At 31.7% G+C, this 23840-nt stretch overlaps 3 protein-coding genes across 6 annotated transcripts; 2 read left to right on the top strand and 1 right to left on the bottom strand.

Annotated features, from left to right (window-relative positions):
- The first annotated feature begins 2465 nt into the window (after positions 1–2465).
- On the top strand, positions 2466–10156 carry LOC100499627 (LRR receptor-like kinase). Of its 2 annotated transcripts, XM_026124529.2 has the most exons (18): positions 2466–2638; positions 2803–2903; positions 3073–3324; positions 4021–4150; positions 4257–4328; positions 4505–4570; positions 4649–4720; positions 4816–4887; positions 4981–5052; positions 5131–5196; positions 5362–5427; positions 6213–6634; positions 6754–7211; positions 7877–8148; positions 8696–8834; positions 9014–9150; positions 9233–9389; positions 9489–10156. In XM_026124529.2, the coding sequence occupies exons 3-18, from the start codon at positions 3204–3206 to the stop codon at positions 9585–9587; spliced, it is 2421 nt and encodes an 806-aa protein (XP_025980314.1). In that variant the 5' UTR covers positions 2466–2638; positions 2803–2903; positions 3073–3203; the 3' UTR covers positions 9588–10156. The 2 variants fall into 2 exon arrangements, with proteins under 2 accessions (XP_025980314.1, NP_001237380.2); NM_001250451.2 differs by lacking the exons at positions 2466–2638; positions 2803–2903; positions 4021–4150; ... (5 more) ...; positions 5131–5196; positions 5362–5427 and having other exon boundaries at positions 3204–3324; positions 6278–6571; positions 9489–9835.
- Positions 10157–14571: 4415 nt separating this feature from the next.
- Positions 14572–15633, bottom strand: LOC102667315 (uncharacterized protein At2g29880). The gene is made up of 2 exons (XM_006592996.4): positions 14944–15633; positions 14572–14850 (listed from the first exon to the last, which is right to left on the bottom strand). Exons 1-2 carry the CDS (start codon positions 15301–15303, stop codon positions 14572–14574), a joined length of 639 nt encoding a protein of 212 aa, XP_006593059.3. The 5' UTR covers positions 15304–15633.
- A 1238-nt stretch (positions 15634–16871) lies between these two features.
- On the top strand, positions 16872–23780 carry LOC100796729 (secretory carrier-associated membrane protein). 3 transcript variants are annotated; one of them, NM_001255167.2, is made up of 13 exons: positions 16883–17072; positions 18210–18275; positions 20080–20181; positions 20279–20341; positions 20782–20815; positions 20908–21030; positions 21728–21790; positions 21865–21958; positions 22500–22545; positions 22636–22703; positions 23130–23178; positions 23332–23397; positions 23490–23780. In NM_001255167.2, the coding sequence occupies exons 1-13, from the start codon at positions 17013–17015 to the stop codon at positions 23574–23576; spliced, it is 921 nt and encodes a 306-aa protein (NP_001242096.2). In that variant the 5' UTR covers positions 16883–17012; the 3' UTR covers positions 23577–23780. The 3 variants fall into 3 exon arrangements, with proteins under 3 accessions (XP_025980320.1, NP_001242096.2, XP_040863017.1); XM_041007083.1 differs by lacking the exon at positions 16883–17072 and adding an exon at positions 18696–19787 and having other exon boundaries at positions 18208–18275; positions 23490–23763; XM_026124535.2 differs by lacking the exons at positions 23332–23397; positions 23490–23780 and having other exon boundaries at positions 16872–17072; positions 22500–22549; positions 23130–23150.
- The last annotated feature ends 60 nt before the right edge of the window (positions 23781–23840 follow it).

Here is a 23840-nt window from a genome sequence, read left to right as displayed (position 1 = left end):
ATATATATATATATATATATTCCTGTCACTTTTATTTTTTCGTATGGTTTGCATATTAAATTAGATCTATGTAATTTTTATAGAACAAGTGTCAAAATAGAAAACTTAGTACATAAAATACGAAAATGAAAATAAACATATAAGAGTAAGTAATATTAATTTGTGAAGATTTAAATTTAATCATCTTAATTTGTGAAGTTTCCAATTTAATTACCTTTTTCAATTATTAGGCATTTTTGTAAAAGCAAATATTAATAATTGCTTTTAAAGATTTTGATTAAGAAATTAAAAGTAAATATTTAATATTAATACGCTCTATCACAATTTTTAATGAATTTCTAATAAAAAAATTTAAAAAATATTTTATTATTTATTTCTTAACGAAAGACTTATAACAGTAATAATAATAAAAGAAAAAAAATTACAGTTTGGCAAATTATATATTCTAATAAATTCCATGATCACCCCACGCGCATCTGAAGCAGGTGGAAACACTCCAGTCTCCACGGCGAAGCGCAACCATCGTCCAAAAAATTAGGAAGGAAAATCTGAAAAGTGAAAACTATACATTCTTGGTAAATTATTTATAAATTTCCATTTTTTTTCTCCCTTTAAACTGATTTTTTTTTAATTTCATATTTTTCTAGTTGATTTTTAAAATAAAGTTGGATACACTCACTATTGTGTACGTAAACCACACATTATATTCTTTTATGACTGATAAAAAATCGCATATTACATATTTTTACCCCAGGTTTCATGTTTAGCATTTAAGATTATTAAATCCGTCACTCTGAATCTCTGATAATATATAGCATAAGATTTATAGGTGGAGAAATAAACTTAGTCAACTTCACTCATGTGCTAATTGAAAGAAGGGTACCAACATATATAGTAGTACCATTTTGCCAAATGAATGCCGAGAATGATGCTTAATTAGCTTATTCAATTGCCTGCCCTACCTTCTTACACATGCTAATAACTAATAACGTAGTATTTAGTGCGTTTTTTGTGTCCTAAAGTTCCAATGTGTATAAAACTTCTGTAATTTGGTCAAACATAAAGAATAATATGGTGCAATTATACACTAATTTGTGCGAAGATAAACTGAAAGGTAACGTGTGACATTTTCTATAATTATACGTATTCAGTTATATATGTCTGATTATAATTTCTTATTTTGAACTGTGTACTTAACGAGGGTATCTTAATGATGAAATATGAATTGCATATAAGAAAATATTATTTTTGACAGATGCATATAAGAAAAGATATAGGTATTTTGAGAACAGGGGTTTAATGTTTTATTAATTAGTAAAATCAAGTTAACACTGTATTAATGATATAAAATAATTTGTTATCATTCAATTACAAACTAAGTACATGTTTGATAATCTGTTGAACAAACTCCAAATGAGATTTGGCCAAAGTATATTTTTCCTTTATTTATTCATTAATTTGTTGGATTTTTCTCAAAATACCACCGCAACAAACTCACAGGTAAAGCATACATGCTTTAAAATTAAATATATGATAAAAGTTGTTTAATTTTACTATAATTATCTTTATAAATGTGTTTGGAAATCCACTTGCATTAATGCAAACAAAAATTCTCTTTCCAAAACATAAAAATAAGAAATAACAATAATAGAGATCTGAAGGTTTACAATTGGAAATCAAATACACTTAAAAATCGTATTAATAATAATTTTTAATTAGTTGATGATGTAAATTTTTTTATACCAGCAGCCATGTATAACGGTTAAACTTTTAAAAGATACTTATAATTGTGACAATACCCATAATGTGATAATTTATTTTATATGAAAGAATATATGCTAATTTGAACAAGCTACTGACTTGTGCTCTAACAAAGGAGATAAAAAGGTTGGAATCAGATTACCTTTTCTCAGGTCTTCTTCAAGGTTGGAATAATTTCCAACGACACAACACCAAGGCGCACCATTAATGGGGAACATGTACATACATGTATTCCATGACAGAAAATAACATACGAAAGTGGAACCATGCAACAACAAATGAGTATTATAAGTATTTATTAGTATTTAAAAAACAACAACATTGGAAAGAATTTAGGATTAATGATAAGCTTCTTTAAATCTATTTGTTGAAGAAAATATTTATTTTAATAAAATAAGCAATTTTTTGTATTTTTTAAGTATATTTATCTAAATTATTCTTGTTTAAAAAAAAAGTTGCTATTTATTTTTTTTTAAAAATTGTATCTGCTTATTAAAAAGTATGTTTTTACATTACTTATTTTAATACATTTTTATAATTTTAAACAAACTGCTCCTAAGATTATAATAATCTTAATTATGCATGGAACACAAGCAAAGCAAAGAAAATGCACGCGCCCTCGTTGGGCGCGTGAAAACAATAACTCTTGCATTCTGAAAAAAACTTTTGCAGAGTAGGTATATATGACTTGACTTCATTTTCTTGCACACCCTTTTCCTTTGTTTATAGAAAGAGAGAGAAAGAGAACACTGAGACACACAGAAGAAGAGGGAGAGAGAGAGAGTGTGTTTCAGAGACAACCTCTTACCTTCGTCATTGTACCTTTCCAAATTTGCCTTTGCCTTTTTCCTTGTTCCCAGCTCCTTCTTTTACAAAGGTTAGGGTTTTACGAAAGTTTCAACTACTTAACAATAATTATTAGTTTATTGATTATTTATTATTATTATAAGCTAAATTTCCCTTTTTGATGCAATGTTATGTGTGTGCTTACGTTCCCTTCTCTTTCATCAATCTCATACGCCAAGTTTATTTTTTCTTCAGCACTCCTCCAGCAATTGTAACTACTTCTTCTTAGTAGAATCTCAGAACAAATTCTCAGCATTTGCCAACCTTGTTCTGCTCTTCACTTAATTTTTCTACAAGTAAGTTCGTTTCATTATTTCATTTAATTTTTCAGATTTTATCTTTTTATGGTCATGGTTAATGCTTGAAACAAAAGTGTGCATTTTATTTTATTGTTTTTGATCTTGGGGGTGTGTTTTGCATATTTATGCTGTGAATGGAATCATGGGGTGTTTTTTTTTTTGGTAGGTTGGATTTATTGAGGTGGTGGAAAATAGCTTCAAGGGAGTTGACCTGGTTCTTCTTCTGTTTGGAGGATGCTTCTGTGATTGGGTTCACTGAGAGTTGTGTGCTGAAGATTAAGCTTGAGGTGGAGATCAATGGGTTGGAAGAGATCTGGTTTGGAGTGGGAGAGAGTGAAGATCTATGGACAAGTTCTATTGGGATTTCTGTATATCTGCACAATTCAGACTTCAAGTGCAGTCACTGATCCCACTGATGGTAAGGATTCTTACTCTGGCCTTTGGCATTTTGTGTGGTCTCCGTAGTGAATGATAGAAGATTCTGTGGCCACACAGGTGTAGTGGTTAGCTGATAGTGCAGTCTTCTGGGTCTTTTTTTTTTTTAATATTATAGTTTGTTTGTGTGTGTGCGTTTCACTGTTTTTCAATGGTGGTTGAAGTTTATCTTCTTCTCTCATATCTACCGGCAATCAAATAGGATTTCATGTGTTCTATGATGATGCTTTTGGGTCGATAACGTACTTCCCCTTTTAAACTGAACTGTTACAATTTGTGTTCTTGTGCCTATTCAGTCTTTAGTTAATGGTTATGTTGAAATGTCCTTGATTTAATATTTGGTATTATAATTTTACTATTTCCCTTTTGCTTTAATGTCTATTTGGTCTGTTGGTATTTAACTGGTCCGAATGGCAACGTGTGATCCATGTAACCAACCTCACTTGGTGGGAAAAGACTTCTGTTGTTTGTTTTGTTTGTTCAGTTGGTCTGATATTGAATGCTGATTGTGCTATGTTAGAATGTTCTGCCTTGTCTTGATTGATGTGTGGAGGGTAACTGAATTGTGTGGCTGTGAACTAGAACAGAAAATTTATGAATTACTGCTTTTAACATATTCTTGATTTGTTTTGTCATATATCTGAAGTCTAGGAGTTCTAAAATTTTCTGATTGTATCAGTTGCTGCAATTAATAGCTTATATATTGCATTGCGATCCCCTGTTCTGCCTGGGTGGGTTGCTAGTGGTGGAGATCCATGTGGAGAAGGGTGGCAAGGCATTCTGTGTAATGGATCATTCATACAAAAAATGTATGTTATATTGTTATCCCTTTGGCTTGACTCTTCATGTTGATTTGTTTATTGACATCTCTCATATAGATGATGATGAATTTTCTTATCATCTTATTTATGACAGAGTTCTAAATGGTGCAAATTTGGGAGGAGAACTGGGAGATAAACTGTCAACTTTTGTTTCAATCTCAGTAATGTAAATAGAATTCTTTCTCTCTCTGCATTTATCCGTGTGCATATGCATGAACATGTGTATGTTTGTGCATCTATAGCATTTTCCTCGGTTCATGAATTTCAGTGGTCATTCTTCTCATAGTACACATAAATTGCTTCTGCAACCTCTTTACTATTTGCTATGTATTTTGGAGTTAGTGATCTAAGCAGCAACAACATTGGAGGAAATATTCCATCCAGTTTGCCAGTTACCTTGAGAAACTTGTACGTAATAACCTAACTCTGTGATATTAGCTATTTCCAACAATTTGTGCAAAAATACATGATGGGTTGTATTTGCAGTTTTCTTGCAGCCAACCAGTTCACTGGAAGTATTCCGACCTCTTTATCCACTTTGACTGGACTGACAGACATGTGAGCTTGTTGCTTTTCCTGTTTTATATTAAAATTTGAATGATATTAAACATTATGCAAGTTCATCCAAATTATATTGAATTATCTCCTTTCAGGTCTCTTAATGAGAACTTTTTAACTGGAGAAATACCAGATGCTTTTCAGTCACTTACACAATTGATCAATCTGTATGGCCTCATTTTAATTTAGACAATTTGAATGAAGATTCTTTGCTTCATTATACATTATAACATTTGATGGAGGCATTAACTGTTGTGCAGAGATTTATCTCATAATAATTTGAGTGGGGAATTGCCTCCTTCTATGGATAATTTGTTGGCTCTGACCACCCTGTTAGTATTTTTTCTTGGCAAGATCAAATTATGACCTATTTTCTGTATCAAGCAAACTCACTATTTCCTTGTTGGCAGACGCTTACAGAACAATCAACTTTCTGGGACACTTGATGTTTTGCAAGACCTTCCTCTGAAAGATTTGTAATTCTCTTAAACCATATTTCATGATGTATTAGTTTATAAAGCTGTTTTTGTTATGGATTGGATAGCTTTTAGAATGCGTATAGGATTAGATGCTGTCTATTTAAATGCTAGTATTGCTTGATTCTCTTTTAAATTTGTGATTATTCTGTCCTGTTTGAGCAGGAATGTTGAGAACAACCAGTTTGCTGGCCCAATACCTCCAAAATTGCTAAGCATCCCTGCCTTCAGGTGAAAGTCTTACAAAATCAAGGACTTTATGTCTTTTTCTTCTTTATGCTTAAATGGGACAATATCTTGAATTAGAAAATGTGAAAATGAATATGGAAAATCAAAGTCTTGAAATTTTATCTGATCCTTGTTAATTTCATAGCTCTCCAGTGTTGCAATTAAGCAAAAATAGGAACATATAAGGCTGAAAGAGAATAAATAATAAATAATACTTTGATGTAGGGCATTTGGCAGAATTTCAGAAGCATGGCAACTCTATTAAATAACCAATTACATGTTGCCTTCAGTTAATTTGCCTGGAAAAAGAAACACTATTTATGAAAAGTTTCAAGAGTCAAGATTTCTCACAATTTCCAATTTAGATAAGACACACTTCTTTTGCACCCCGATTGGAGATGAGGATATTAGCTTGTGTGGTGTATACTGGTGCTTTAAAATAGTGATTCTGGCCCTGGATAATAATACTTAGCAGTTAGCAATAGGACAATGATAATGCCAAGGTGCATTTAAAAAAGTGGTCATCAGACTATCGTCCAGTTCACAATAGCAGGATTTAAGGTGGAGTTTTGGGTTATTTTATGTGACTGAGTTCAGGTTGAGTTTTGGGTTATCTTATGTGGCTATCTTTTTTCTGTGACTATTGAGAAAATTGAAGTGTTTATTCCTAGTTTGAAGTTTCTTCTATTCTTGTTATTTACTGATTTTGATCACATCAGAAATTTGATTTTGAAGAATATATAGTTATTTTGTAGCTTTAGTTATTGAAGATGATATTTGTTATGCAGACAAGCTGGAAACCCATTCAATGTTAATGGTACTACAACTCCTGCTTCTTCACCTCGCTCCCCAGCAATAGCACCACCAGGAACTCCTATTTCTGGGGCACCACCCGGAACTCCTGTTTCTGGGACACCGCCATCTTCTGGTCGTGTACCTACTAAACAGGCTGATGGACCAACTGCAGTAAATGAATCACATACTGGGAAATCCAAAAAATCCACAAAAAGGGTGGTTTGGATATCTATTGCTAGTGTGTTGGGATTCATTATTTTGTTACTAGGATTTATTCTCTTTATTCCAAGGTGTAGCAGAAGAGAACGGGATGACAGAAGGTCCAAGCAACATCAAATTGGTGCATATGGAGGTGAAAGACAAAATGCTAGGGATTATGAGGCTTTAGTCCAACCACCTAGTCAAATGGAAAAAGGCAAATAAAGATACCTTGGTCCTTCATTTAATTTTTTATCTAACATTTAATTGTCCATTGGAAGGATTATCCAGTTTAAATATTTTTTATTTTTAAACAATTTTAATTTATTACAACAGTACCAGTAGGGGATGTTCCAAAGCCAAAAGAGGGTCATCAAGCAGAGAGCAGGAGAACTTGGGTTACTCCAAATCCACAGGGTGAGCAAGAGAAGGATGTGCATAGAAATAGAATGGCAACAATACCAAAGCCAGTAGAGCATGAGATAGATACGAGTACTCTAGAAGTATATTCAATGCCTCCTCCTCCCCCTCCCCCTCCCCCGCCTCCACCCCCGCCTCCACCTCCACCTCCTCCTCCTACTGAGAAGGTGATTATTGAGCCAGCCTCATCCCGCAGTGGGACTAATGTCAATCCTGTGAATCCATCCATTAGAAGTTCAGTTCCTCCTCCCACTTTTGCAAAATTTTTCGCCATTGCATCCCTTCAACAGTATACAAATAGCTTTTCTCAAGAAAATCTTATAGGAGGAGGCATGTTGGGTAATGTGTATAGAGCAGAGCTTCCTAATGGAAAGGTAGGATTGTTGATTATTAATTATATTGATTGTGTTCTGTCTTCTTTGACTTTTATCACCCTTAAATAGCCAATAGTGGTTACATTAATGTGATTGATACTTTGTCTTCTTTTTTTTGGTTGGTAGTTTCTCAATTTTTCATTTAGCTGAACAGATGATATTCATTGTCTTCTTATTTGTTCTTGTTTCAACATTTCTAGTCTGATGGTAAATATAGTGTAGAAAGCATGCAAATATTTTATTGATGCAGTTTGTGGTGTGTTTTCTGATGGTTATTCTTGCATGATAATGCATATTTCAAACATTTGAATTTTTTTTTTAAAGAAAAAATCTTATACGAGAAGTCTTTCTCCAAAATGCAGTTGTGGTTTATGCATCCATGGCTCCCTCTTCTTTTTGCTAACACAAATGCTTAGGTCTCTGCTACTTCCATGCTTCTTGAACAACTTTAAACTATATAAGATTGTTTATTCTATATTTTATTGGATGACATGGTAAATTGCTAAATGCATATATTGATCTATCAAATTTAACTACCAATATCTGTGGATCACTTGTTGATTCTGGTCTCTCTGTTTCCCTTTCACTTGCTAAAAAATCTTTTTTGTGTTATCACTTCATTGGATTCATATTTGACACTTGCCTTTTTCTTTATAATTTGTCAGTTGCTTGCTGTAAAGAAACTGGACAAGAGAGCCTCTGCACACCAGAAGGATGATGAATTTATTGAATTGATAAATAATATTGACAAAATACGGCATGCAAATGTTGTTGAGCTTGTTGGATACTGTTCAGAGCATGATCAAAGGCTTCTAATCTATGAGTACTGCAGTAATGGATCACTGTATGATGCACTCCACTCAGATGATGACTTCAAAACAAGACTCTCATGGAATTCTCGTATTCGGATCTCACTTGGGGCAGCTAGAGCCTTAGAGTAAGTCAAGTAACCATTATCATCAAGAAAAGAAATTGCTCAAGCTTGTTATTGTAGCTTACAATGGGTTCAAAGTTTTTTGTTTTCAAATTCTAGTTTGTCCTGCCTTAATTTTTCAATTTTCCTCAATGAATTCATTTAAAGCTGAAAGTATTTATTCAAAACTAGAACTTTCTGAAGTGTAAATTGGTAAAACATCATGCTTATCCTCAAATCTAAATGCTTCTTGATGTGGATCTTACAGTTTTTCAAAATACGTTATGCTCTATTCTCTGTACGAAAGAGATTATAAATAGTTAAACACCATTTCAAGAACCAATTGAACCCAAAAACATAAGCTGCTGATTCTGACCAAATAATGATCTGTCTAAGAAATCTCTTTCTCAGTCTCTTTAGAGAGCTATAGGATTTTCTAGACAAATAAATGAAGCTTATGCAAAAACATAATTGGAAGTTGAGGGTTGGTAACTTTGATTTCTTTACTTTAAGGTATTTAAAAATACAAGATTTGAGGTGCTAAATCTAATACTTCTTGTCCTTTAACAAGATATCTGCATGAGCAATGTCAGCCACCTGTAGTACATAGAAATTTGAAGTCTGCCAATATTCTCCTTGATGATGATCTATCCGTGCGGGTCTCTGACTGTGGTCTAGCTCCATTAATAGCTTCGGGATCAGTCAGTCAGGTAAGACATGATTTGATGTTGTAAAAGTTGTTTCGACATTATGAGGGAAATGATTAAATTTTTACTGGGACTGTTGATGTACCTCATGCTATGGTAGGAGTATTTATTGTTGAATAGCATATCATTAAATATGTCAATGTAGTTTGCATTATAAGTCTGTTAATATTCTGTGTTGTTAGCTCTCGGGGAACCTGTTAACTGCCTATGGCTATGGAGCGCCAGAATTTGAGTCTGGAATTTACACATACCAAAGTGATGTGTACAGCTTTGGAGTGATCATGTTAGAACTTTTGACTGGCCGTCAATCGCACGATAGGTGAGAATGCATAATCAAAGTACATCAGTAATCTGTTTGGCTTTTTATCCAGTTGATTCATTATTTGGAATATCTTGGACAGGGCACGAGCACGAGGGGAGCAATTTCTGGTCAGATGGGCAGTTCCCCAACTTCATGATATCGATGCATTATCAAGGATGGTTGATCCTTCATTAAATGGAAATTACCCAGCAAAATCATTGTCAAATTTTGCAGACATTATCTCTAGATGCCTTCAGGTGACCCTTTGTCTTTGTGAACTTAAATTCCAGTTATTATTTGCTTATTTATCTTTATTCTATGGAATTAATTTCTTGTCTTGAATGTATGTAATGCAGTCTGAGCCAGAATTTAGGCCAGCAATGTCCGAGGTCGTCCTATACTTACTAAATATGATGAGGAAGGAGTCTCAGCAAAGTGAATCAAATGAAAAATGAGAAAGGTAGTGATATTTGTATGTGAATTTATCATAATGTGCAGAGATGAGAGATCCACTTGCTGAATATCAACTTGTAGAGATATCATGTTATCTGAGGGGAGCCCAATTAGTTGTCTCCATGCTTCATTATTTCCTACTAACCTATTCAACATTCACATGCCAAGTTCTACCAAGAGTTTTGTGCAATCAAACTTAAGAGAATGGTAGTGACCAACCATCATATTTGTAGTCTTATGATATCTGATAATTTCATAGTGGACTAAAATATGCCATATTAGTATTGTAGCGGCGTGCTAACTAACCCATTTGTTTGGTAATAGTTTCCAAATTCTTGATAGCAATGTAATTCCGTATTGGCATCCTTGTGCTTTTTAGGTTCATCCTTCGTAATAAAAGTTTGTTGATCATTTGTATTCTATCACAGACAAGCATTGTAATTTATTGATTGTTCTTTGTACACTATAAAAAGATGTCAGGGTACAATCATTGTATTTTGGTCTTTGAAAGATCAGGATTTGTTCATTTTTAGGACCAAAATAATTGTTATCAAGGTATCTAGATTTTTAATTTGTCAGTAAATTTAGTTCTTGCGTTAACTAACCTTGAATTTGCAATAGGGTTTGAATCTAGGATTTCATATAAACTACTAAAGTTTCTCACCTCTAAATCAACTCTAATGGGTTGTTGACCTTGCATGTTGAGTCTTACATAAGATATATTCGAGGTTGTGTTTATCTTAAAAATGATGATGATTTAGATGCTTAAAAAATGAAAAAAGAACACAACCAGAAAAATAAATGATTCACTTGAAACAGTAGGCATAAGCTCCACTCTTATAGAAGAATTAGCATCTCAAAACTACAAAAGAAGATTACAAACTTGAACAACCAACCACATAAAGAATACAGCTTGGTGTTAGAAAACTGTTGCTATATTTTCTCTATTAGAATTCCATATAAAAAAGTGAATTTCTTAAAATATCAGATAAAGACTAACATGGATATTATCATATTAGTTATGCATGGGCATCATAAAAATATAAAAATGTGAACTTCGAAAACAAATCAAGGCCTCCCAAATTAATAATTAAAAGAAAAGAATTAAAACAATATATGTCTCGTGATCACATGAGGTCCTTCCTTCTCTTTCAAAACTTCTATTTTAATCTGCCCGACCATGCCAATCTAACAATCCAAATCCTCCCTAGTCAATTTTAGTGCATATTTGAATTTCATTTTAAAAATACCTAATCTCAAATTAACTATTTCTTCTTTCTTCATTTTGCTTATTATAATTCAGAGATGTATATTGAAAATTTGTAAAAGTACTTTCCAAACTTTATCCAAAACATAATCTTATATTGAAACACCAACAAATCAACATTGTGATTGAGCAATGACCTGACACTGTGATTCTTTGGATACTTCATTCAGTTCTTGTTCATCGTTAAGGTATCTAATGCTGAAGAACTCTATTCAGTATCTAACGCAAAAGTTTCCTCCTCAATGGTAAGCTCCTAGAGGAGAATATTGTACATATTCTAATACAGTGGGAATTTCAATTCAGAGCTATCTACTTGAGATGTTCAAACATTGGATGATTCAGGGAAACCTCGTGGTTTGGTGGGGATTACATTGAGATTGATCTTTGGCGTGTGAATCATGGAAATGTGTGGAGAAGAAACAAAGATGGAGGGGGAGGTTCTAAAGGTGTCTGATATTTTTTTTGTTGCTTTTGTAAGTTTGAGTCATCTTCTTAAGAAATAAAATTGATGTTACATGGACGATCTTATGTAACCAGTATTGCATCACCATCTCCTTAAGTATTAGCTACCACTAATTAACACATGTACAATGACTAACGGACTGAAGATTTAAAACCTCCAACCAATTTCCTCCTTTCAGATTTAAAGAAACCAACATCTAATTTTTCAAGGATTGAAATGATTATTCTCTCTATGATAATAGTGACTACAAATGGTTGATTTGAGTGGTAATATATTCAAGTTACTTAAATAAGTGGTCATGTGTTCAAATTCTAATTCTTATATATAAAGAAACCTAGTTGAGAGAGGGCAATTCACCTATGAGTGTCTTTGGATCCCTCAAAAGAGATTAATCTCGATAGACAATTGAAATTATAAGATTAATTTGGTGGTTAGAAAGAGAGATTCAATGATTGAAGGGAGAAAGAGAGGAAGAGAGGTTGTGGATTTGAATCTTTCCACTAACAATCTAATAAAACTAACAACTAATATTGGTCGATAAAAAAAATTCAATAGAAAACTAAAAATACTCCTTATGATTATTTATGTAAATTGGAAAAAGATATCAATGTGAACATTTTATGTGATGTATCATGTTAGCATTTAGTAGTGTTAACTAATGCTAATTAATTTAGAATTAAAAAGATCTAAAGGTCAAAATTTTAGGATTTTGAGAACAATTTTCTTTTTTTTCAGGACTAAATAATCAATTTCTAATTTTTTGTATCCAACATATTTACTTGGTTATTATGTTTTTTTTTTCTTTCTGAAAGTTATTATGTTATGATGTTTGTTTTTGGTTAAATTAGACAATTCATTCTTATACTTTTATTCAATACGATTTTTTATCCTAATAATTGTTTTTTTTAGTGGAAATTTGTTCAACAGTATAACATTTTTGGATGATAAAGAATGTATTTATATTTTAGCTTAATTTTGATCTTTGTACTTATTATTTATCAAGGTATAAGACCTTTATTAAATAGGTAAATGAAGTAGTTTCATATTTTCAATCGATTTATATAATCTTTCAAGTAAATTTTTAAATTTAGCCAAAATTAACAAAATTTTACAAGTTAAGACTCCTTTAACATTTCAGTTCTACTATTTAGTAAGAGAAAATTCTTACGAATTTGAGTTCGAAATAGATGAAATCAATAATCATTCATGATGAGTCCCTATGAAAAGACAATTTTATGGTGACTCCATATCAATAAATGTCTTCATTTATACAACATTCACCAATCACATTGTTCCATAATTTTTTTACGAAATAGTATTTGTACTAAATTTCCTTTTCAGAAATCCAAAATTTCTGTCAAAATATTTTAAATTATAAAAGTTATTTAAAATTTATTGAAACAATAGACCAGAGTTATTTAGCAAAAGGTTACATGAGATGAATTTTATTTAAATCATGTTCTAATTTCTAAATTTTCAAATTCTAAACTATGTTTTTTCTTAACAATCTATTATGCCAATTAAAAAAAATCATCTGAAGTTGAAGTTTAAACCGATTGGTATAGATCAGCATCAAACCAAATTTGGCTGAGGGTTTATGCAATGTGTTGCATGATTAAACATTTAGACAAAGAATGTCTTCTACGTGAGGTTTCATGCTAAATCGAATTGACAAGCCCTTATGCACTGAAAGAGAAATCTTACTACTGGCCCAGAAAACAATTGAACATTAATTTTTTTTTGTACTCATAACTTTTGGATGCCACGTAAGAGCCTTTCTTTTTGTTTGAGTGGCTTATTGAATACGATATAAGCCAAAAAGTTAGCCTTAGTTGAACAATTTTAAGGGGTGAAGAGGTGCAAGAATGCATTTCATTTTCAATGCTACTTTTACAAGACTTTTGCCACGAAAATCTCCATTTTTCGTTTACAAATTAGGTGTCTCATTTTCATACTTGAATAAACTTGGATTTTTGTTTCTAGGTTTAGGTTTTGGCCTTAATAAATAAATTTATAAGGATATTCTTTTCATAAAAGAAAATAAAGTTTAGTATATCAATAAATAAAAAATAATGAGCAAAACTTAAGTCTGATATACTGACAAATAAAAAAGAATGAGTAAAATTACCATCTGCGGATAGATCAATTAATTAATGTGAAATTGTTATTGTTTAATAGTAATCTTGAGATCATGTCTTATACTTCACATGTGTCAAATATATAAAGAAAAAAATTATTGCTTGTAATAATTTTATCAAATTCAAAAAACATTCTTTCTTGTAAAAAATGTTTACCGTCATGAACCAGACATACCAATAAAACTTAAATGAAAATTACAAGAACCGATAGTCAAATCTCAGATGAAAAAAATATTAGGACTAATATATAAAATGAAAATGATAAAAATTAAATTAAATATGTCAAAAATTATTATAAACATCCGAATCTACTTCTGAAAATCTAAAAAGGAACTAAAGAATTAATTTTTCTTTTAAATATATTGAAGGGCCATTATTAGTTGTTAAACTTTCGTCCATCTGGAACAAATTGACTAAATTTAATCGTTTTTAACTTTTTAAAATGTTTTGTGAATTATCATTCTTAAGTTAAGGATTGTTATTTACAACACCTTAAGTTCTCATTTTTAAAATTTTGTTTATTTTCACATAAATTTCCTTTTTCTCTTTAAAATATGACACACGAATTATTATTTTTTAAAAAATCTTATACCATAATATCACTTTCATATAATGCTTAAAAATTTTAATAAATAAAATATTTATTCTTTTAATAAAATTTCTTAAAAATTCTTTTGATGAAAGTTTTTTAATTTTAAAGGAAATCACACACAAAGCATTTTTTTAATAAGGTAATAAACAAATCTAAGGGGGGTGTATTGGATTGGGATTTTGAGAGAATATTTTGACAAAAACAATCTTGAAGATTTTAAAAGATTATGTGGGATTGTATTGATTTTGTGGGATTTTAAAAGATTTTTTTTAAAAGACTTTTTACAATCAGGATTCTTAACCTAAGATTTTAATGGATTTCTAACACAGATTTTTAAGATTTCAAAGTACTTTATGGATTTTTAAGATTTTGAAAGATTAATACATTTTAAACAAAAAAATAACGGAAGTTACAAAAGTGAATGAAAAAGATGATAAATAAATTATAATGTTTGAATAAAGAAAATAAAAACGATAGAAATTTTAAACCTTGTGACAGTTTTGTTTTTCTATGGGAACCTCTGAATCTAAAGGGGGTGGGATGGTGGACTTGGTTGGTTTGGTGATGGAGGCTGATATGCTGGTTCATAGTTATTTGGTGTTATGAATGTATCACTATTAGGATCATATGAAAATTCTTCTATCCCAACAGTTCTATTTTCTGGCTCAAAAGTTGTTGCATCAGTATCATCTGGATCGACTGATATAGAATTATTCCCGCTAGAAACTCCACCCCCAACAACGATCTTCAAATACTCATAATCAACCATACTTTTTCCTCGAAGTTTGCTGTGACTTGGGTGGGACTAAAAAAAAATCATTGTTAATATACTACAAATATTATAATTTACTAAATTTATAACTATTAATATATTTAAAAGATTATGAACTTAGCTCACCTTTAAGTAATCTTTCCATACATCCTCATGAGCAGTGAAAGTTTTTCCAATTGGGTCCCATCCAAAGCCAGAGTTGTTGCGCATAAGGGTTGACATCATGTTATACTGGTTTCGAAACCACTTCATCCGACTCAAATAATGACTATAAGTTTTAGGGAATTTATTAGTTTTTGCATTGAGTTGAGGAAGTATTATTCGTTCTACATTATGTTTGCTAAGTGACCCATTGGCATCACACAATCCCCTATTCATAGCATCCACCAAGAGGTGCAACAACTCATTGGTATCCTCCATAGTCCAAGATACATAATTATCTTTGTCTCTACTCTTTCCTTTGTTATTTTCTTGTGAATCCCCCATTTGATCGCTAATATATATATAAGAAACTAGTTATTTGACAAAAATAGTTATTGTTTCCTAATTGTCAAAAGTATAGTGACTATATCCCGAATAATATACAATTCAATAGAAAAACCAATAAAAAACTACCTAATAATAAAATAAGGGTCATGCTAACATGCGCACTTAGGGCACATGTTAAGGATACTTCCAATAGTAACTATGTCTTAAAAACAACAATTTTTGACTTTTAAAAAAGTAAATTGCACAACTTTCAATACAAAATTTCTATACATAATACACTAACAAGTGTCTTAAGGGCACATGTTAGCATTTTCCATAAAAATAATACTCATATATCATAAAATCATTTAAAAAAAAACTATTAACAAAATAACAATAATAATAACACAATAACAATTAAAAAATTATTAACACAATAATAATAATAATAACACGCTGTCAAAAAAATAATAATAACACATTAATAATTAACATTTTAATAATAACACAAGAAAATAATAATAATAATAATGGACGTTGTAAAAAAACAAGTTGAAGAAACAGAAAAAAAAAAGAGTTTTTTATTTTGATTTGCAGATACAGTACTAAAAAAAAAGCAATATGAAATCTTGATGCATATCAATTGCCATTCTTTTGATGCATATTCATTGCCTGGACGTTGAAAACAATATGAATACGAAATCTTGAAGTATATACAGCACCCTTTTCTTTTGATTTGCGTAATATACATTTAGTATGAACAATATTGACTATCGATTGCCATTAAAAAAATAGGTAAAATTGATTGAAAAGTTGTAAGAGAATGAACCTGGTAGTGGTTTGTGTCTTGTTCGGCAGGAGAAGAAAAAGTCTTTGGAAGATTATGAAAAGTCTCAAGAGTTTGGGTGAGATTGTTGGAGGAGTATTTTATGTGTATTTCTAACTAAAAAGTCTCTCAAAATCCATTCCACAAAAGAATCCATCAAAATCTATTTACTTTTGAATACCAAAAGACATTTTAAAAGTGGTAAGAAATCTCAATTGAATACCAACAGATTTTGTTGCCCTGAAAAAAAAATCTTTATTGTCTTAATTGAATACCACAAGATTTGTTTATATTTTATAAAAGTCTTGATTGAATACCACAAGACTTTTTAATCATAAAAAAGTCTTTTAAAATCCTTTGAAATCTTAATCCAATACACCCCCCTTAAATATATCCTAGTTTTAATAATAAAATAAAGTTACTCTAAATAAAGAAAAATAAGATAAAATTCTTAAATAAAAAATAGTTTAATATCCATACATTTATAATATAAAAAAGCATCACTATTTAATTATAAATTATTATTTAAATTACTTTAAATAATTATTTTAAAAATTAATAAATTTATCGTATATGATATAAAAATCAACAAATCCATTAAATTATTGTATAAAGACTTTCTAGGGTGTAGATTGCTGTATAACCTTTTTGTCAATAAAAAACGAGAATAAAATAAATTTCCCTCAAAATAAAATAAAGTAAAAAAAAAAAAAAGTGTGAAGTGAAGTGAAGGAGACGGTTATAAAAAGGACGCATGCAGATTTTGCGTTTGTGTGAAGTTTTTGTCAGAAAGAAACAGAATCGGGAAGAGAGGAAGCCGTAGATTCCAACGCCTTCTCTCTCAGTTACACACACATTGCAGCAACAATCACATCCATTTTTTCTCTATCACTCTGATTCCATGAGTCGCTACGATCCCAATCCCTTCGACGAAGAACCAATCGAGGTTAATCCATTCGCGGTTAGTCTTCATTTTCCCCTAACTCCTTCGATTCGCTTTTTCATTGTTCATAATCGTTTTTTCGCGATTCCTAGATCTGTTTCCGCTACTCGAGATCGTTCGTTAATTGAACGCCTCATGTATCATTCGTGAATTTTTGGATGTGTAATTTAACATTTTAACTAATTGCCGAACCGCAGACATATCTAGTGACATCGTAAGAGTCCAGTGGAGAAAAAAATCTTATTAGTCATGTAACTGAATTTTAATTAGTTTTGATTTTAACCGTTCGTTTCAATTTTACAGTTTGGTTAATGCACCTGACTTTTTATGAGGCTGAACGACTTGAATTGTTTGTTTATTTAACGGTGGAATAGTTTTTTCCAACGTGATTAATGCTGTAAATTGATTTAGGGATTTGAGACGAAGAACCATCGCAAACAGTGTTTCGTCTCGGGATAAATTTTTCGACTGGCTAAACAATGTAGTTAATTTGTAAATATGTTGGCTAAGTCATGATTACTTGAAATTGAAAGAAATTTTATCATTTTGCTCTGTCACTAGCTTCTCCGTTGAAAAATCTATCCATCGATTGATTTTTTTTTTTTTTTAACTTTGCTGATATGCTTTCAAGTTTCAACATAAAATACAATTTTGAAATGTATTTATATGATATTATAGTGGTCAGACGAAAACCAAATATTTCGGGCCAACAGCCACACTTGTATAAAAAGGAAATTCTAGCTAAGAAAAATCAAATAGCATTTTACTAATTACTCTGGTAGTTCTCCCTCACAAATAAAACGGATATGTAAATCTCATGATATTAAAGAAGGTTAAACGTGTGTTTACATAACGATTCTGTCTTATGGGGAGGAAACAATCAAGTATGCAATAACATCAAGTTTCTCAATCAGTCATTCCGTAAATGAATGAATAGAGATTGACTTTTCATAATTTTTCTCTATACTCTTGTTGACCGGTTAGTGATTATTAAATGAAAAATGTTCATCTAACTATGCCATGAACATGATTGTTGCTTTTGTAGATTTGAAATTTCAGATATGCCACCTCACATATGCTGAGTTCTTTTTGTCTTGCTTATTTGATTATTATTCTAAGAACCAAAACATTTAACATTTTTATTAATAATATTAGGATGGAACAGCTAAAGGAAAAGGGTCAGGGCAATCAAGTTATAGTGGAGGTGCATTTTATACTACTGTAAGTTTTCCTTTTCCTCTAACTGAGATTTGTTTCAGTAAAATACATCACTTTATGAAATAATATTTTAACAAATAAAGGAATCAGTTGGTTGTTGACTTTTGATATGTATCATCTGTATTTTGATTGTGCAACAGTGCAAGGGTGATAACTATTACAGGTCTTACTGTCTGGAAATTAATATATCGAATTTTGATATTTGTGTGGTATTTCCCCCTTCATAATTAATCTATAGATTTATATATACTTGATGGGTTGGGAGGGATCCATTGGTAGTTTGGTAATTTGGTAATGTTACTCTGGACGGCTTTGTACGAGTTCTCTGAGAGTGGTTGTAATTTTTATTATAGTAATGGCACACTCATGTTGAAAAATATTGATTTGCATTGTTGAGTTATTGAAGATTATTGCTTGTTGCAGAATACAAAAGGCTAGAAGGGACTCTTTTCTATTTTTACTTGTGGAATGGATCATATTGAGTTTTGGCAGAACAAGAATTCAGTGATAATGCTCTTTCATATTACCATGATTGTCAGGAATTGACGTTTTCTCATTGAGAAAGAGTGATATTAATGCTCAATACAAGATTTGAAGTGATTCCCGTACAATAGGTTGTAAAGTTGTAAATGGATGACATCTCTGTTACTGCGGATATTTTGTGGGGTATGATTATGAGAACTGATTTCCTCTGAAGAGGGCAAGTGATATTCAGTTTCACTTGGTTAGCTGTCAAGACATCTCTTCCATTCAAGTAGGGAAACTAGGAATGTGAAACTTATGAGATCTCAGTATGAAACTTCACGGTGAATGGTCATGGAGTTATTTTCCTATTCACATGAAAGTGATGATTTGTGGAGGCAGGTTCTAGATGTAAGTAGGGTTTTCTTTTTTTGTGAAGGATGGATGTAACAATACCATCAGGTTATAAGAGCCTGCGGGATGGAGCTTTCAAAGACATCAGGTGGTTCTGGACTCAGGTTCAGTCATCAGCAAAGAAGTAGGAAGTGAGGACAGGGTTTACTAACTTAGAAGGGTAGATGTGTATGTATGGAATTTCTTTGAGTTGAGATTTTACTAAGTTTTTTTGTAGCCTATGAAAAGGACTATGAAATAGCAAGAGTATGTGGATAACCAGAATGGCTCAATGTCTTCTGTTATGACTTATGATCACCAGAGACATTATGGGTAGCAGATAAGTTGGAAGGCAATTGTCTCAGTGCAGCCTATTTTTTATTTAATGTAGTAGTTGAGGAAGGGTTTTGTTGAGGTGGAGATTGGAAATAATATGTTCTGTGTAAAGTTTGCACTTGGGGCTAAGAAGCAAATTTTACCCAGTTTCCTTGGAAGGCTGTCTTAAGTGTCCTTGGTTTGCATAGGCTTTTTCCCTGTATTGATTGCGTAGTAAGAAGGTCATAAAAGTCTACAACCAAATGGTCAAGAGCTAAATTTTGGACTGACTTGCTACTATGTTATGCTGTTTTTTCTTGTCATGAAATTGGGAACCAGTTTGTGGTAGTGCACTGCCATTGTATAATGGTTTTCTTTTTTCTAGCTATTTCTGTTTCTTTTCCTTTGGCATTTGAGGGGGTTACTGAATCTAGAGTGATGCACTGCTATTATATTATGGTGTTCTTTTCCAATAATTTGTCAACAGGATGATTTGGTGTCCTTTTTATTCCTACTTTCTCTTTGGGGTCCTTTTCCTAAAATTTAATGTGTTTCCTTTTAAGCATAAATGTAAAAGGAAGAAGAGAAAATGCCTTGTATATTAATTAACTTATTGCGTATTTGTTTGAATTTGCAGAACACTGGAAGTGTTCCCTCTGCAAACTCAAGGCTCTCGCCCCTTCCTCCAGAGCCTTACGATCGTGGGGCAACTATTGACATCCCCCTTGATAATGCAAAGGTAGGCTAGATTATGAAAATATTGAAATAGATATCAAAACTATCTGTCTCAATGTTGTTGTTTACCAAAGGTTTAATTATGTACTTCTTAATTTTAGGACATAAAAGCAAAGGAGAAGGAACTTCAAGCTAAAGAGGCTGAATTGAAAAGAAGGGAACAGGTGATTCATTTTGATATCTCATTTGATATCTTTAGAACCAAGTATACAACTTACTTTTATATGAGTTAGAGACTTGGTTTGTCAGATTCAATATTTTATATTGCTATCTTATATATGTGCAAATAAATTAAAATGAATCTAGAGATTCTAAGTTAATCAGGGACCTAATTGGTAGCAAGAGTGGGTTATGTCAATTATGTGATATGTGGCCACTTTTTCTTATATTTAATATATTAGTATTACTGTATTAGTATATTAGTACTTAGTATGCGGGTAAACTTTCTGTCGGGAATCTTGTTCAGTACATTAATTAAAATTGTGATTTCTGATTTTTATTGCTACATTTGTTTAGTTTAACCTTACTATGAATTAACTTAGCCATTATGCTACAATATCATTTGTTGTAATCAGGAAATTGATTATCTTATAATGTTCTGTAGGAACTAAAACGAAGGGAAGATGCTATAGCACGAGGTATTTGATTGAGTTCACCTATTCTTATAGAAATCAACTAGAGTGATGTCTGTATTTTGGTGTTTTAATTTATTTATTTTTTCCATTTGCAGCTGGAATAGTTATAGAGGAGAAAAATTGGCCACCTTTTTTTCCCATCATTCATCATGACATTGCAAAGGAAATACCAATACATCTTCAAAGGATCCAGTACATTGCATTTACAACATGGTTGGGTATGTTGAACTCCAGAACTGTCTTCTAGAATGTTTTAAGTCATAACTAGCTACTAACTTGATGAGAAGTAATCTGTACTTTGTAGTTGAGTTGGTAAATGAAATGGAAACTTGTAGTATAATTCACAAGATGTATACAAATTATTAAGGCATTTTCTTATATGAGCAACAAAACTAGCTGTGATTGATATTTTACTTAAAATAAAAAAGTACTTCCATAGTTGCATGTCTCTCACTTCATATTTCCTGATGGAGTTAGTAAGTAATTAGTAATTTTGCCATGTATTTTATTGTTATATACTTGTTGAATGCATTGCCCAAACTTAAAGTGTTGAAAAACCTTCATTTATTAAACTATCTAGAAATAGTGCTTCCTTTGTTTTCATGACATAAGATCTAGCTAGCATTTGAAGTGACACATTAAGTGTTCGATATTTTATTAAGTGAAAGAAAATCAAACTATTTTCAACTAGAGTTTTGTATTAGACTATTAGTATACTCAGGTGTTAATATCTTGTATTTTACATCACATCTAATCAATATCAATTATATTTCATAATTTCAACATTAACATATTCTCTTTTCCTCCTCCTCTATCTAAATCCCCATAATTTCGGCAGCGTAAATATCTTTTAATCATAATTTATAATTTAATTACTGTATTAGTCTTAGTTTTTCAACTTTGTAATATCTGCAGGTTTGGTTCTGTGTCTTTTATGGAATATTGTGGCAGTTACTACTGCTTGGATCAAAGGAGAAGGTTTGTCTTGCAACTGGATATTGCATCAATCTTGTTAAGTCATGCTTAATTAACAGACTTGTCTCTCCATGTAGGTCCAACCATCTGGTTTCTTGCAATTATCTATTTTATTTCTGGTGCTCCAGGATCCTATGTGTTGTGGTATCGCCCTCTTTATCGTGCTATGAGGTAGTGTTCAATCAGATTTAATGCAATTTTTGTAGTTTAGAACAGGGATATCTGCTTAAGAGTTTTTCAGCCTATTTGTTTAACTGAAAAGGAAAAAAAAAAGATGCATATGAAGCTTAGCTTTAAGCTAAATTATGAATCATCAAATATTTTACTGCTAGAGCAGTGTGTACACCAGGATAATGTGTGGGAAGAATGTGAGCATTTGAAAGGCAATACTGTGATTGTGTTAGATTGTAAAGCTCCGTGGACTCAAAGTTTACCTTCAGCAATAAGTTGATCTGATTTTATTATTTGGAAGTGGACACCAAAAGAAGAGGGGAAATGAGATGAATGGGAGAGGCAGGTGGAGTCTGTAAATGCATAACCATCTTCAAAATCACATTAAAAAAGCATGGATATGTTAATACTTTTCTAGCAATATTTATACTCTGAGCAGTAATCACTCTATTATCTGAATTCTTGTTAGTTTATTATTGATTTTATTGTTCCAAATTAATGCTGTTTCTGTTTCATAATTGTGTGCCATCACGTGTTACAGGACTGACAGTGCTCTGAAATTTGGCTGGTTCTTCTTGCTTTACATGGCAAGTTTTATCTTTTTTACTTCTGTAGTCCCTAATTCTGTACTAATTTTGTGAAGTGCTCATTTCTTTTTCCCCTCTTTCTACAAGCAGTTGCACATTGCCTTTTGCATTTTAGCGGCAGTTGCTCCACCAATTATCTTCAAAGGAAAATCTCTCACGTGAGTGTCCTTCTAATTTTGCATTTACAGGGTATATTTTGCCAACTGATATTCCTCTGTAACTAGTCTTTTCCTGATTTGATCTTCTGGAGGCAAGGAAAACACTGGGGAGGGCTGAAGCGTCTTTTATTTGAGCTTTATTTATGTTTTGTCTGGGGTTTCATCCATTAATTATGTAACTGGAGGTGCATAAGTTGGAGGCAGTATACCCTACAAAAGTATTAGTTGTTTAGTTTTGTATCTACTCAATATAATGATTAATGACTATCTCATAATCATCAATTAATTATATTGTCATGTCAGGGTTGATGGTATATTCTCCATGATTTTGTTGTAGATCAGCAATATGACAAATACATTTGTTATTTTCTTATCCTACTTCTACTAAAACTAATATGGTTGTATTCTATGTTATGATGTGGACAGAGGCATTTTGGCTGCGATTGACGTGTTGGGCGACAATGCATTGGTTGGGGTAAGTTTCAATTGCGTATATATTGGCTTTTATAATAATGACCTACCTTGGATGATAAATAGTTGGATATAGTTATTCTGTACCAAAGGGATGCATTCTCAAGTTATGATTTCACATTGAGATGATGTTAATATTTGTTGTGCTGAATTGCAGATATTCTACTTCATTGGATTTGGCTTTTTTTGTCTCGAGTCAGTGCTGAGCATCTGGGTTATACAGGTTTTTATAATATTAACACTTAATCTAACTTGGTAATTCTCCTGAAGTTACTTGTGTCTTTTTGTTTGACTATTTGATTTTATATTTTGCAGCAAGTATATATGTACTTCCGTGGCAGTGGCAAGGCTACAGTTTTAAAACGTGAGGCTGCCAGAGGCACAATGATGGCAGCTCTATGACATGGCACTTACATTTGTTTTCCCAATGGTTATATACCCGAAAAAAGATTTCTTGAGTTACCAGTTTTCCTTACACACTTTGCGCGTCACAAACCAGATAATTAAGATAGAAGCTTAGTTGTGCATATATAGAAATCATTGTATGAGATAGCCCCTTTACAAATGATTTATTTCAGCGTCTCTTTTATATTTTTGTTAACAATATACTCCATCTATTCGTGTGGGATTAAACGTTCTATTGGCTAGACTATCGGATGAAAGTAA

This window comes from Glycine max, chromosome 12 (assembly GCF_000004515.6).
Source record: "Glycine max cultivar Williams 82 chromosome 12, Glycine_max_v4.0, whole genome shotgun sequence".
Lineage (NCBI taxonomy): Eukaryota > Viridiplantae > Streptophyta > Magnoliopsida > Fabales > Fabaceae > Glycine > Glycine max.
This window is presented reverse-complemented; position numbering and strand designations above follow the sequence as displayed.